At 46.6% G+C, this 14,651-nt stretch overlaps 1 protein-coding gene across 18 annotated transcripts in view; it reads left to right on the top strand.

Moving 5' to 3' along the window:
* The window catches only part of NCAM1 (neural cell adhesion molecule 1), a 311,346-nt gene that overhangs the window by 235,703 nt on the left and 60,992 nt on the right, over positions 1-14,651 (top strand). For all 18 annotated transcript variants that reach the window (XM_053204102.1, XM_053204101.1, XM_053204105.1 and 15 more), the window contains exons 2-5: positions 9,811-9,885; positions 11,578-11,796; positions 12,845-12,988; positions 13,376-13,513. In XM_053204102.1, coding sequence (XP_053060077.1) covers positions 9,811-9,885; positions 11,578-11,796; positions 12,845-12,988; positions 13,376-13,513 — 576 coding nt within the window. The remainder of the gene's footprint in view (positions 1-9,810; positions 9,886-11,577; positions 11,797-12,844; positions 12,989-13,375; positions 13,514-14,651) is intronic.

The following is a 14,651-nucleotide window of genomic DNA, read 5'->3' as shown; positions in this document are numbered from 1 at the left end:
CAAAGATTAGAAGATATAATTCCAACTTCTTGCCATGTTGGCAAAAGCTGCTGGGCGGGAGAGGAACAATGCGCCTGTTATGAGTACCTTTTTACAGCTGCAAGAAAAGAAGTTAAGCAAGTCATTTTGTCAAGGCAGTGTTTTCACGAGAGCAGACCTGAGAAAACATGGTCGTGGGCATCCTGGACGCCCTCAGATAGCATGCAGCAATTTACTCAGAAGGCCAGGGTTCTTGAGGCCGATTGACAGATTTTATGTTTTATATCTGGAGAACCTTAGCTGAGTTCCATTTGTCCATTTGTATCCTGGCCCTGCATTTCAGTATGTCAGCTTCATGTAAAGCACTGGCCTGGAAAAGGCACACAATGGGAAAGGCAGGTGGAAAAGGAAGCCGGGAAGCTGAGCTTCCATTAAAAAGTGACGGCAGTGTTGGAAATAGTGGACCTTGTCATTGGCTTGGGCTGGGACTTAGCAGGGCACCTGCCGTTTGTCCAGCTTTCTTAACAGCGCTTACTGGAGCAGTTCTCTTACTTGATGATGCCTGCATTTCTGGGACAGAGGTGACACTAGGGTAAAGCAGGTGAGAGAAACCCGTGCAAGAAGAGGCCTTGCAAGAAAGGTAAGAAGAGGCCTCAGGGCAGAGGTCAGCACATGGAGCCAACACTGTAGGTCCCAGATTTTGCAGTGGGGACCCTCGACTTCTGCCCCTGGAGTTTCCCATCTGTGAAAGGAAGGGGCTGCAGATTACCCACCCGGTCCTTTCTGGCTCACCCTTCCTTGTCGCTAAATAGCTCTACAATCCCAGCCATGAATCCAGTGCAGTAGAAGACTGAGAAGTCACAGTGCAACTAGACCACATTTGCCACCTCTTGGCACACACGCATGCCTTTAGCTGTGTGCTCCTTAGTGCGAGGGGCCGTGGAACATTCCTGTCTTCACCCCTGTGGACTGTATGAGTGAGACCGGGCTAAGGCCCCCTCGGAAAGGGTTTCACTCCTCGTCTGGAATCTGGCCCTTTTGAGACTCTCTGAGTGAACTTCTGACTTTTTGCTGCTTTGGGGCAAAAAAAATACATTTAAATTCTTCAATCATCCCCTTCCTTTATGACCCGCTACTAAAACAAGCAAAAAAACAGTAAACAAGCTTCTTTTCATCAGACTCAGGCTGGCTTCTCTCCTGTGCCTGATCTGCTGGTGTCGTGTGGAAATTGTTTGGGTCAATTTTGGCCTCCTTAGTAGCCCATTGTGTCATTTCTTCCAACTACCCATTAAAGATGCTCCAGAGTGCTCCTAATAAGAATGGTGTGTTTTCCTGGGGATGGGGATTAGAGGTGGGAGTCAAGGCCTGGCCACCAGCATCAGCCTATTACTTCTGAACAGATTAAACCAACGTATAGATCTTCTTGCCCTATAACCGGAAGCACGGGACACTGTGTTGTGGCCTTAGTGAAGTTTTCTAGCTTTTAGGCAGTTTGTGGAGACAATGATGGCTTAAAACCACTGACTTCTTTCTTTCTATAAGAGCAAACCGTTTGATCAGACCTAATGAAATGGTGATTTGACCCAGGGAACTGGGGAGGCCAGGAAAACTGAAGCTGTTATATGCCTTGGCTCTGTGTTCTGACTTGAAGCCAGTCCTGTGAAACAGAGCCGGTACCCAATTATTCCTGATCCCCAGCAGCTCATGTAATGTATAACGCTAAGAAGAGAGCTTCCTGCCTCTGGCAAGGGGTTTTCTGTTGTTTGGCTATCAGAATCCCATAGGATAGAATGTTCTGGGCGCAGGGATATCAGATCAGTCATGTAGGCTTCAGTTGTGCAGTGATGCCCAGGTGTTTTTCTTCCTTGCTGTCTTATCACAGTATCTATAATAGTATCGCATGGCATGGAAAGCTGAAGAATTCTGAAGCCACATCTACCTTCTGCACCCTTCCCCCCATCACTCTGGAAGAGTCATGAGATTTGAGGACACTGAAGAGAATTTTCACCAGGATTACCTATTACATGGCTTTTGCAAGTAAACATTGCCCAGTTTGGGTGGCTTTATTAAAATGAAAGACTTTGGAAACCTGTCTGTTGTATGTGCCCAGCATCTCCTGAAGTAAATTTGGTTTAGAAATGCCTGCATATGTCTGCAACTTTTGCATATGGCTTTATTTTCACACGGGGAGCTTTGGTTTCTCCATTCTAATGGATAAAGAATGGACCCTCCACCACCCCCAAGACTCCTCCTTGCTTCCCATTCCAGTGGTGAATTCTCTTCCACATCTGATGTGCACTGGTGTTCTCAACTGGGAAAGACCACAGCTTTCTCAAACGGCTTCCTTCACCTTACTGGGATGGCTGACATATTGTGGGAAGCCAGGGGTTTGAGTCCTTTGGGGGTTTCACACAGGTTTCCCAAGGGTTTGGTTGTAAACTTAGTTGGCCTGGATACCCAATGTAGATCATTTCTGGGTGTTTAGGTTACGATGGGAATTAGAACTCTCAGCACTTACATAGATGGGGCCCTAGCCAAGCAGCCCTAAGGATGGCTTCGAGATGATTTCCGTTACTGCTGTGAGCCAGCTGTAAGCAATGAGGATGCTTCCACTGGCAATTAGAATATGGTCTGCCATCATGATCACATTATACAGAACCTGAAGCCCAAATCTCTGAGAACACGTACTTTACAGTTCGTTTAAAATGACATTTAACTTTTGGGTTAATATTTGAAAATGAAACAGTCTATCTCATTTTCTTCCTCTTCCCGGCTGCTATCAACAGTAGCTCAAGCCAGAATTCTAGGGCCCATGTGTCAAGTATGGGCAACTAATAATTTATTTGTTTTTCTCTCCCCAAATGAGATAATCTTACCTATGTCCAGCTGCTATTTGCAACAAATAGCAATCTGCCATGTTGCATTATTTTACACATGTATCTAGGCTCACAGCGGATGTACTGTATATACACATAGATACAAACACACATACAAATAACCCTTAAGAGATTTTGGGCAGGTTGAATCCAGTAGTCTATAAGAGGTTCCATTATCTTTTTCTTACTACAAGCATTATTAGAGATTTTGTTTGTATGGTGTGTGTGTGTGTGTGTGTGTGTGTGAGAGAGAGAGAGAGAGAGAGAGAGAGAGAGAGTTCAAAATACTATCACATATGTATTACCATGTAAAAAACAACCAACTCAGCCTGGTGTTTGGTACTTTACATACATTACCTTTCTAAATCATGTCAACATCCCTGTGACATCAGTAGGGTTGTTATTTTCATTTATACATGTGGCAAATAGGCTCTGAGGTTCTCCTGAGAACTCAGAGTTACTTGGCGTCCAAGCTACGGTTTGGGCCCAGGTCTTTCTGGCTCCAGTCCCTGACTACTTAGCAGTGTCTCTCTCCGGACGTCAAATTATCCTGACAGTCCAGCCACATGAATTCAGTCTTACCATCATCCCCATTTTACAGATGAGAAAACTGAGGCCAAGGTGAAGTGGCTTGTCTAGAGAGCCTCCATTATTGTTTTGAGTTTTAGGGTTTTTTTTGCCTCTGATTGAATTCAGTCATCTTTTATACCAATAAAGTCATGACTGGCAATTAAAAATATCTAGAGGGATGCCTGAGTGGCTCAGTCGGTTAAGCAACCGACCTCGGCTCAGGTCATGATGTCGCGGTTTGTGAGTTCAAGCCCCGCGTCGGGCTCTGTGCTGACAACTCAGAGCCTGGAGCTGCTTCGGATTCTGCGTCTCCCTCTCTCTCTGCCCCTCCCCTTCTCATGTTCTGTCTCTGTCTCTCAATAACAACAACAAAAAATATCTAAATTAGCGTAGAATGGAATTGGGCTACCTGACCAATGGGATCGTTCAGGAAGTTTACTTAAACCATGGAGAGAAACATTGCTTTCCTCAAAAATTGTGATCAAAATAATTTCTTTGGGAAGGATTGTTAGCATAGATTTAAGCATAAAATATTTATTATGTGTCAGACATTATTCTATTATTCTAAGTGCTTCACATGTAGTAATTCATATTTCTTTCCAACAGCCCCATGAAGAGGGTTCTGTTTGTTCCCATTTTACAGATGAGAAAGCAGAGGCACTGAGAGGTTAAATACCATGGGTAAGATTACACAGTTAGTAAGTGGCAAATCTGAGATTCATAGTCAACAGTCTGGTCCAGAGTCTTGGGCTTCAAGCATGCTCCAATACTGCCATGTTGGTTTTGGTTTTGCCTTCATCGAGTTTGGTTGGTTTGGTAGTAAAGTTACCCTATATTTTCCCTTGAGTACTTTGCTAATGGAGCAAACTGCCACTGAAAAGTGGAGGCGCCTCTGTTACTACGCCCCTGGGTCAGATATCTGGATTTCCCATAGGTATAGTCACATGAAAGAGATTTTAGCATTCAGTTAGATTTTGAAAAATAAAAAGCAACTCTCCATGGAAGTGGTTAAGTATGGTGATGTTCAAGGTTCATTTCTGGAACAATAACTAACAAAATACTATCTACTGACACTTTGATTCCTTGTTCAAAAATTCTTAGCTGTTAACAGGATGCCTGGCTGGCTCAGTCACTTAAATGACTGACTTTGGCTCAGGTCATGATCTCAGGGTTTGTGAGTTCGAGAGCTGCGTCAGGCTCTATACTGACAGCTCAGAGCCTGGAGCCTGCTTCGGTTTCTGTGTCTCCCTATCTCTATGCCCCTCTCCTGCTCGCATTCTGTCTCTCTCTCTCTCTCTCTCAAAAAGAAATGAACATTTAAAAAAAATTTTAAAAATTCTTAGCTGTTATCAAATATGTTCTAGAAAATCCCTTATGTGGTAAATTGTCACTTATCAGAGTAACATTCTGTTCACCCTTCTCTTGAATTGGTGACCAATTCTTACCTTGGTTCTGGGCCCACTGCACATCTCTAATCCATTTCCTCAGCAATCAATGTCTTTACCACCATTCAACAAGAAAATATTTTCAGTTAGCCCTGGGAGAGACCTGGGTTTACATTCTTCTCAGCTCCTACCTCCTCAAGCACATTAGAATCTGAAAAGAAAACCAGTAAAACCAAAGAGCATCAGGGCACCTGGGTGGCTCAGTCGGTTAAGCATCCAACTTCGGCTCAGGTCATGATCTTGTGGTTCATGAGGTCAAGCCCTGCATCGGGCTCTGTGCTGTGACAACTCAGAGCCTGGAGCCTTCTTCCGATTCTGTGTCTCCCTCTCTCTCCCCCTCCCCTGCTCACACTCATTCTCTGTGTCTGTCTGTCTGTCTGTCTCTCTCTCTCTCTCTCTTTCTCTCAAAAATAAAAACATTTGAAAAAAATTTTTTTAAAAAGAGAATCAACAAGTTGTAGACTCCAGTGAAATCCGTGATCTCCTTTTGGAAATCAGGATAATTTTTCTCTCTTACTTTGCCTTAGTAAGAGTTCTACTTCTTCTGATAAATGCCTTAGCATGTTTTATGAACTGAAATTTTGAATTCACTTTTCTTTAGCAACTAAAGAAACTTCTGCCAGAAGTTGAGTTACAAAAGTTCTATCTACATCTGAAGCTGTTTGCTATACAAGTTTGCATCTTTTCTAACATAGCATCAATTAAAAAAAAAAAAAACATTTAAACAGAACACTCATTTGAAAACATACAGATCTCCCCCAGGGTTATTTTACTTTTTAAATGAGATGAGGAGAGGGGGTAATCATTCTGTTCTGAAGAGAACCCTTTCTCTGTCTGATCACAAGGGATGGAAAGAATATGGGAGAGATATCTGGGGCTTTTGAGTTTAACCATCCTGGCTTGGAATCTGGACTCCACCATTATTATTTCCTATGGCTTTGAGCCTCCACTTTCCCACCTGTGAAATAGGAGTTATAATGCTATGATAATCTGTGGGCAAAGATGCCAGTTAGAATTAACCCGGGTAGAAATGAAGGCGGCAGCTTGACTATAAGATGTTCATACACTCTGCTGTTTCCAGCCCATGATTTTGAAAGAGAGCAAATGGTAACCAGTAGGTCAAAATGAGTCCACGAGGAAAGCAAACAAACATTAGTGGTAGTTGTGGAGTGTAGGAGGGAGAGCTGGAGCCTTAGAATCAGATGACTTTGATTATTGACTGTTCATTAGCTGAATTCCCCTGGGCTAGTTATTTTACTTCTCTGAGCGTTAATATTCTCTTGTGTAGAACGGAGACCATAAGGTCAGCCTTCTTATGTCTCGGAACTATTGTGAACATCAGATGAAGTAATAAACTATGTTTTGTGAACCAGAACTAGTGATCTGGCTGTAGGGGGCCATGGGGCACGAATACTCATTGGAAGGTGCTGGAAGCACCTGGGTCCCTTCAGGTCCAGACACCCATCTGTGAAAGCGTGTATCTTTGGAAGCATCTATGATGAAGTAGGATAACACATGGTGTTATGGCAGAGCATTTGTTGCAAAGCACGAATTGAGATACTTTTTCTGGGAGAAATGTTTTCCTAGGTTTCTTTAAAGGTATGAGTTATGCCTGGTTGGGAAATTTCACTTATATGTGCAACTGGAGAAAAGCAAAAGTTGAGGTAGGAATTTTTATTGCAAACAACGAAAGGCCTAATGGAGTAAGAAAGGACGGGGGGCACCGCGAAGTGCATGGAAAGAGTTTGGAGACTAGAGCAGGGTTTCCACGTACCGCTATTAAACCTAATAATTCAAGGTTCAGAATTTGGGTAAGAAGAATCAGCCATTGTGCTTCAGTGGAAAGCATCCAAGCATTGACTTTCAGAGAGGCTGGGGTTCCTCTGGCCCAGCTTTGATTCTGGTGTTTTGAAGGAGGAATCATACTATCTTTTCCCTATGTGCCAGGAGTCTAAATGGATATGTCTTCTTTCAAAAACCTCTGTGATGATAAATGTGTGCGTGGGATCGGGCTAAGCTGGGAATTCCTTTGAAAGTCTTGTTTCTGATTGCTCTCCACGGCCCAGAGAAGGATACTGGCCACATTTGGGTATGAAACTCTTGAGCCTCGCCATGTTCTCTGGCCCCTGGAGAGTCATTTTCTGTTTGAAAAGAACCAAAAAAATGAAGGCTGTTTTTTCAGTTGGGATAAGAATATCCTTCTCAAAGCAATAAGGGCTCGGTGAGAATAACGGGATCCATATGTTGAAGCTGGCTGCTGATGCTCAGCATATGGGCCGGTGAACCTTTCAGGCAGAAATATGCCTCTGATTCTCTAAAGAATGCCCCAGTAAACTCCAGCAAGCACCATTACTTACGTGACAGATCACAGAGGCGCAGCTCCTGGGATTTCATGGACCCGTTGTTCCGTGGAAAGTGAGCCATAGACATGGATGGAAAGGTCTTGGCTGGCCTCACAATGGAGGGCGCTGGCCTGTGGCCCTCTCCGTCAGGCCCTGTGCCCCCCAGATACTAAGGGCCTTACCAGCTCTGGGCTTGCTCTGTTCTGTTAGGGGATGGTGAATCTGAGGGTTGTTCTTCAGGGTCTCCAGATTGTTCCTTAAACGGAATGAATGAAAACATTTTATCCTCTACTCACAGAGGAAGCACTGCATGATGGAAAGGGCATTTACCTGGGAGCCGAGTGGCCTGGGCTCTGCAGCTGCCACCACCACCACCCTGGCTGGCCCTAAATAGAGGTGACCTTAGTGAAGTCACTTTACCTCTCTCTCTCATCCAGAAAATGAGGACGTGGAACTTGGTGCTGGTTGAGATTCTTTCTGGCTCCCTCCATGTAGAACTGAGTGCACCTGGGGGCACCTGGGTGGCTCAGTTGGTTAAGCATCCAACTTCGGCCCAGGTCATGATCTCACGGTTCACGGGTTCGAGCCCCACGTCGAGCTCTGTGCTGACAGCTCAGAGCCTGGAGCCTGCTTCAGAGTCTGTCTCCCTCTCTCTCTGCCCCTCCCCTGCTCTCTCTCTCCCTCTCTCTCAAAAATAAACATTTAAAACAAATTTTTATTAAAAAAAAAAAAGAACTGAGCGCACCTAGCTCTGTCCAGAGTGACAGTAGCAGCCACAGCTAGTGACACTTGCAGAGTGTTGGGTTCCTTTGCAGCTCTGTGTGCTATGTGGCAATTCAGGAAAGGTAGGGGAGCCTTTTCATTGCTCCCAGTGATATTCCATCTAGGCCCCAGATGAGTCATCACCACTCAACCCAGTGAGGTTGCCTGAGAGAGACTGGCTGCCCCCGGATTACTGCTCCATTTCTTCCCAACCAGCACCAGGGAAGTCTGAGTAGCCCCTCCTGCCCTCACGGTGGAGCCTTTAGCATCCTCCCCCGGCCGGAACTCTGTGCCTGATTCCTCACTCGTGCCCTGGCTCCTTCTGAAGCCTCTGCTGGTTCTCCATGGTCTGCTTTGTCTGTTGTGGATGGTTAGCAAGGCCCCACCCTCCCCCCAGTAGCTGGATATCCCCAGGCTCCCCTTCCCAGCCCCACGCAGGCCCTTTGATCCCTCGGCTCTGCTGAGCACCATGGTCCTTTCATCAGAGGAGCACAGACAGCAGCTCAGCCTGGAGTCAGTCTCCATGGCAACCAGCATTCCCTCCCGGTCTGCTGTGCAGAGAAAATGGCTGTTCTAAGGAAGGGCTCCCTGAGTCTCTATTACCCAGCCTGTATAGTCCAGGCCCCTCCTCCACATCAGCTCTAAGAAGCTACATGCATTGAACCAAATGTCCGTTAGCTTTTAGCTTTCAGATTTGGATGGGAGGCAGAAGGAGTTTGAATCCAAATGGATAAAATCATTTTTTCCCTACCCTAAAACTCTGTTTTCACGAGGAGCAGGTATCTGCTCCGAGCAGGTGAATGAGAAACTGAATGGACAGAGCAATCTGTGGCGTCCAGGGGCAGCGTATTTTGTCTTATCAGTGGAGGAGAATGACCGAGTGTGTGGATATTCAAATCAGAATTCTGTACGAGTCACTAGGAGTGACGGGGGGTCCCGCAGGGCAGCAACGGCAGCATTGCAGAGGAGTGCCTGACTGACTGTAACAATGGTGTTATGTGCTGTCTCCTCTTACAGAAAGAGGGGTGTGGGTCCCCTCGTCATGAGGCAGGGTGAGCGTTTTGGCATCTTCTGCTTCAAAATCCATCCGGATCACCACAATGAACCCTTTTCCGTAGTCATCAAGCATGGTGACAAGGGGAGCTGGCAGGAGACCCCTGTGCAGAGGTCTGAGTGACAGGCTTCCCTCATCACACAGCCTTGAGAATGCTTCAGGTTGACATCCAAAAGGAGCTCATCTTTTATTTCTGTGAATCCCAGAAGTGCTTCTGTTTGGAGCAGGAGCGCAGCCTTCTCAAGAGATCAGAAACATGTAGAGCGAGGGTCACCCCAAATTCCCCAGGGCCCTCATACCGTCTAAGGGGAAAGAAATTCCACAGGAAATGGTCCGGACCATGCCCACTCCTGGCTTTGGCATAGGAACTGGGGATTCTTTGGGTGGTGACAAGCCCTCGACCCAGACAGCATCCTCCCTTCATTCTTTCTTTTTTTTTCTTTTTTTTTAATTAAAAAAAATGTTAATGTTTATTTATTTTTGAGAGAGACAGAGACAGAGTGTGAGTGGGGGAGGGACAGAGAGAAAGAGGGAGACATAGAATCCAAAGCAGGCACCAGGCTCCGAGCTGTCAGCCCAGAGCCCGACACGGAACTCAAACTCACGAACAGTGAGATCGTGACCTGAGCCGAAGTCCGCCACTCAAATGACTAAGCCACCCAGGTGCCCTGGCCTTCACTCTTTCTTAATGTGAGGTGGGAGACCCTATTTTTGAATGGAAGCTCTGGGTTTTGTTCTCAAAAATCCTAATGTGTGTTTCAACTGGACTTTGTCTTTTGCAGTTTCTCTGCAGGTGGATATTGTCCCCAGCCAAGGGGAGATCAGCGTTGGAGAATCCAAATTCTTCTTATGCCAAGGCAAGTGCCCTGTGCCCCCGCTGCGTTTGAGGAAAGGTGGCCAGCAGAGCAGAAGCCCATGGCCTGTGTGTGCTGAACTGGTTGTGCCTGGAACCACTTTGCTGCCGGTCCAGTCGTGTGAGCGGAGAGCCAGGGAAGCCCTCAGGCCCTTTTCCTTCCCTTCTCAAAGGGCCGCCCCGACACAGTGAGATGTGTCATCTGGACTTCCACAGGGTGATGGAGGAGGTCTAGGGATTTTCCAAGGAAAGTCTGGGCACAAATTCCCAGAATAGCAAATCACCGCAGATCCCCTGCTCCATATCGACCCGGAGTTCTGTAAATGATGGCAGAGAGTAGCGCTGCCTCAGAAATAATGCTTCATTGGGTCAGTGTAAGGCTTATTTCTTAGAATCTGACAGAACAGGAAAATCCAAGAAGGTCTGAAACTTGCCTCAAAGGAAATGGAGCCCCAGTGTCTCTTTTGCTGTGAGGCTGTGGGTCCTGGGTTTTCCAGATCGGTCGTGAACACCTGTATCCTGTCCCATTGCTCCCCCCGGAGCTCTGGGGTTTGTGGAAGCTGGTGTCCTTGTTTTTTTCTTGAGAAAACATGCCCCGTTTCCACAGCTCAGATAGTCGTCAGGAAACGTGGAGTAAAAGCTTTGTGATTAGGCTTTGGGTTCTCTGCTTGTGACATGACTGGGATTCGGATCATGGAAGAACCGGGGACGTTGAGCTCAGCTAGGCGTAGACTGACATCTAGCAAGCGGCTTTGGGCAGGGAGGGGCCTTTCAGGGCAATCGCGATTTGCGCCGGCTGAGGTGCCTCGTGGCCGCCGGATGTGTTCACTCTGGCTTTGCCTTCATTGCAGCGATTTAAATGATCTGGAGATGCAGCCATGGAACCCACTGCACATCTTGCAAATAGCGATATTTATTGAAACCATGATGGGCACTGAAAGGAAGGCTGCCTCATTTCCATACTAAGCATCTGTGCACAGCCAGGCAGTGTGGCCTGCGGAAGGGCACCGCGCAGAGAGGCGGTGCCCAGAGCCCTTGTTCCGGATCGGAGTTGGAGACCACTAAGCAGTGGCATCTCCCCCTCCCAGGGGGCCCAGGGAAAGGGCGCATGAGTGGTTCTGGCTGCCTTCTTTGCAGCATTTAAGGAGAATAATTTGTCTGTCTGAGGTGGGGTGCTGAAATGACAGGCCAATGCGTGCCGGCAAATGCTAGAATAAAACTGGTTGGAATCCACACACCTAGACTAGCTGGTGTCTCATCCTCCTCTCTGGAGGCCATAATCTAAGCCCTCAAAAATCAGCTGATCAATTGGCTCAGACTGGCTATGCCGTTGAGCTCCGATCCTAGACACTATCTCCCTTTGCTCCCTATTTTATGGGGCTGTAGCTCCTCATTTAGAGCCTGGCACACAGTAGGTCCTCAACAAATGCCTCTTCTCTTCCCTCCCGGGGTATTCTGAAAAATACTGGCACGTGTGGTGGTTGAGTTCTTTCCAGTTACTAGAAGTAGTGTTGTGTACATACCGATCAAGCACAGAGTTAGGCTGTGTTGTGTCCTAATGTACATGGTCTCCCTCCCTGATCATCAAGCCCAGTGATCTCTTGTTCAGTAGCTCTTACTGAGAACCGGCTGTCACCCTGGAGGGGACTTTGTCTTTCCAACTTAAGTGGTTTGAAAATAATCTCTTCCTCTTTAGTGGCAGGAGATGCCAAAGATAAAGACATCTCCTGGTTCTCCCCCAATGGAGAAAAGCTCACCCCAAACCAGCAGCGGATCTCCGTGGTGTGGAATGATGACTCTTCCTCCACACTCACCATCTACAATGCCAACATTGACGATGCCGGCATCTACAAGTGTGTGGTCACTGGCGAGGATGGCAGCGAGTCAGAGGCCACGGTCAACGTGAAGATCTTCCGTAAGAGCTTCCTCTGTCTCCCTCCATATTCCCTGTCCTCTCCTTCGGCCAAAAGACACGTGGGCAGCAGGCAGAGTGGGATGGCAGCAGAGGGCCGGCTGAGGGCTTCTTCCTTTCCACTCCTCAAGTCTTTTCTGAGCTGAGCTAATAGGAGCTCCGGCTCCATTTAAGGAGTTCTTAAATGATCCTTGGCCAGCTCAGAACTCACAACCCTGGTTCATGCTGACCCCAGGTACCTCCCTCTGGCCTGTGTTCTCTAATTTCAAATTACACAGTTCCCAGAGGGCTGTTAAGAGTTCCCCATCCCTTCCCCAAGTGTTGACTGACTGTTGTACAATTCAGGTTTTCCCTCTTATGTCACTCTCCCCTGCTGCTAATGGAGTCCAGAGGCTCGGTGGGGTGTGGGGGATCATTATCTGAACACTCTGGGCCGCTCAGAGCTGGCAGTTCCCATTGTCATTGAAACCAGGTCTGGAGGTGGCATCTCATTACCTTGTTATCATGCATATACTCGTTGGCCAGTATAATGGTGGGTGACAGCTAATGGAAAGTATTGATTGCCGGAGTATTTACTGCCTGCCTTTCTTCAGTTCTTCAGAATCCTCACTGCTCTAGGAAGGCTGAGTTTGGGGTGTCAGACAGAGTGGGAGACAGAGAAAGGACTAATGACCAATCATTGTAGACTAGGTGTTCTACCAGTTCATTCCACCTGTGCTTTGTGTTTCATTGGCACTACCCCACATGGCAAGGAACACTTGGGAAAGACTCTTGTTTCCCTCCACAGACCCTTTTCTACACAAAGTATGATAAATTCAGCACTCAGTGAACAGGCATTGATTGCCAAACATTGATGCCATATTCCCCTGATTATACCAGCTGCTTTGCCTGGCGTCTTGGCTACGTATGGGGTGGGACCCTGTCCTGTGCAACTGGGTATATGGATTGAGAGTTGCCCACAACTCAACCCAAGCAGTATGGCTCTAGCGTAAAGCGGTCTGCATGGGAGGACCAGCTGTTTCCCCTCACTCTTCTCTCGCTCATTTTCCAGAGAAGCTCATGTTCAAGAATGCACCAACCCCACAGGAGTTCAGGGAAGGGGAAGATGCCGTGATCGTGTGTGATGTGGTCAGCTCCCTCCCCCCAACCATCATCTGGAAACACAAAGGCCGGGATGTCATCCTGAAAAAAGATGGTGAGGCCTGAATTCCCTGGCAGCTGCCTTTCCCCCCAAGCTCCCCAAGTCCCCTAGGGTTTCCACCTCAGCCAGCCTCTGAAGCATTACAGCCCAGACTCAGATGCCAGTGTCCCCCAACCACATGCACTTTCCAGGTCCTGAATGGGTGTATGTCTGTAGCTTGTCCATTCAGGCACTTGACTTTCTCTCCAAAGAGAAAGACAAATTTCCAGTAGACTTTTGCTCTTGGCTGTATGTCAGAGCCAAGAACATATTCCTATATTTCAGCTTAAAGCCCCACCTGTAAGATTGCAGCTAGGAAAGAGGAAAGGCTCTGTGACCTGCCTGCAGATACCTGAGATCTCTGACTGATCCTTGGATGAACCCGCCTCTTGTCTCTTCTAGTCCGATTCATAGTCCTGTCCAACAACTACCTGCAGATCCGGGGCATCAAGAAAACAGATGAGGGCACTTATCGCTGCGAGGGCAGGATCCTGGCACGGGGGGAGATCAACTTCAAGGACATTCAGGTCATTGTGAATGGTGAGGAGATCTGTTCTTCCTGCTCTTTCCATTACTGCAACCTGGTTCCCCCAAATCATCCTCTGTAATTTCCTCTTTGGTCTATTAAGTAAATCCTGTCCTGACTCACATATCCATCTCAGCTGAATCCCTCCTCCTTACATAGCCTCTGGTTTGTTTTGTTTTTTCCTTAATACACTTGTCTTTTGGGTCTCCCTCAACTCCGAGGACTTCTAGTGCAACTCTTGAATGTCCTTCATTGTCTTACGGAACTGGAAACTTTCCCCATGCTTACCGATAAATTCTTATTCATCCTTCATTGTCCTTGATGCTACTGTAATCATGAGGTTAGTCCTCTGGCTCAAAATTCAAAGAAAATATTATAATCAATTCAGTCCTCAGAATAGTCAGAATCCTGGGCCACGGGCTTATTAATTTTAATTTGCAGTGTCACATAAACACACCCGTGGAATCGATCTGACATTTACAAGATGTTTACAGGAAATTATAATGTCAGTACTAAGAAAATAAGTAAATCGTGGTCGAATTGTTTTGGCTGTTGATATATATTTTTTGCCAAATTCTCCCCGTCCCAGTCCTTTTGGTAGAAACAGTTTGTGCACACGGTTGTTTATGACAATCCCAGAGAAATGTCACTCGGTAAGCTGCCGCATTTTGAATTGGTATATTAACCATTTAGCCACTGAGAACAGGCTTTTCCGACTTTTTCCAGTATCAAGAGCCTCCTTTTGGACATCAGGTTCCACTTACCATGGTAGTTGTGAGTTTAATACGCATTGACTAAGAAAATATATAATGATAAATAGCTAGTATAAATTGAATACTATTTCTTAAGTCGAATACTATTTTTAAATGAATAAAACATACTAATGTAGCTTCTAAAGCTGTATTGTTGGAAAACAGTATTATACGTTGCTATACCTATAATGACATTCTGTATTGTTGAAAAACACTGATGCATGCTTGTGGGTGCCTTATTTATTCCGTTTAGAGTAATTATTTTGTACACGTCTGAATTTAGATCCCTCACACTAGCCCTGCAGCTGCCCGGGACTCGACCTCTAGGCTGTGACCCTCCGACCTGAGGTCCCCCGGATGTGCCTCTTCTCTAGGCCACTGGGTCCCTCCGGGTTTTCAC

This window comes from Acinonyx jubatus, chromosome D1 (genome assembly GCF_027475565.1).
Source record: "Acinonyx jubatus isolate Ajub_Pintada_27869175 chromosome D1, VMU_Ajub_asm_v1.0, whole genome shotgun sequence".
Taxonomy (NCBI): Eukaryota; Metazoa; Chordata; class Mammalia; order Carnivora; family Felidae; genus Acinonyx; species Acinonyx jubatus.
This window is presented reverse-complemented; position numbering and strand designations above follow the sequence as displayed.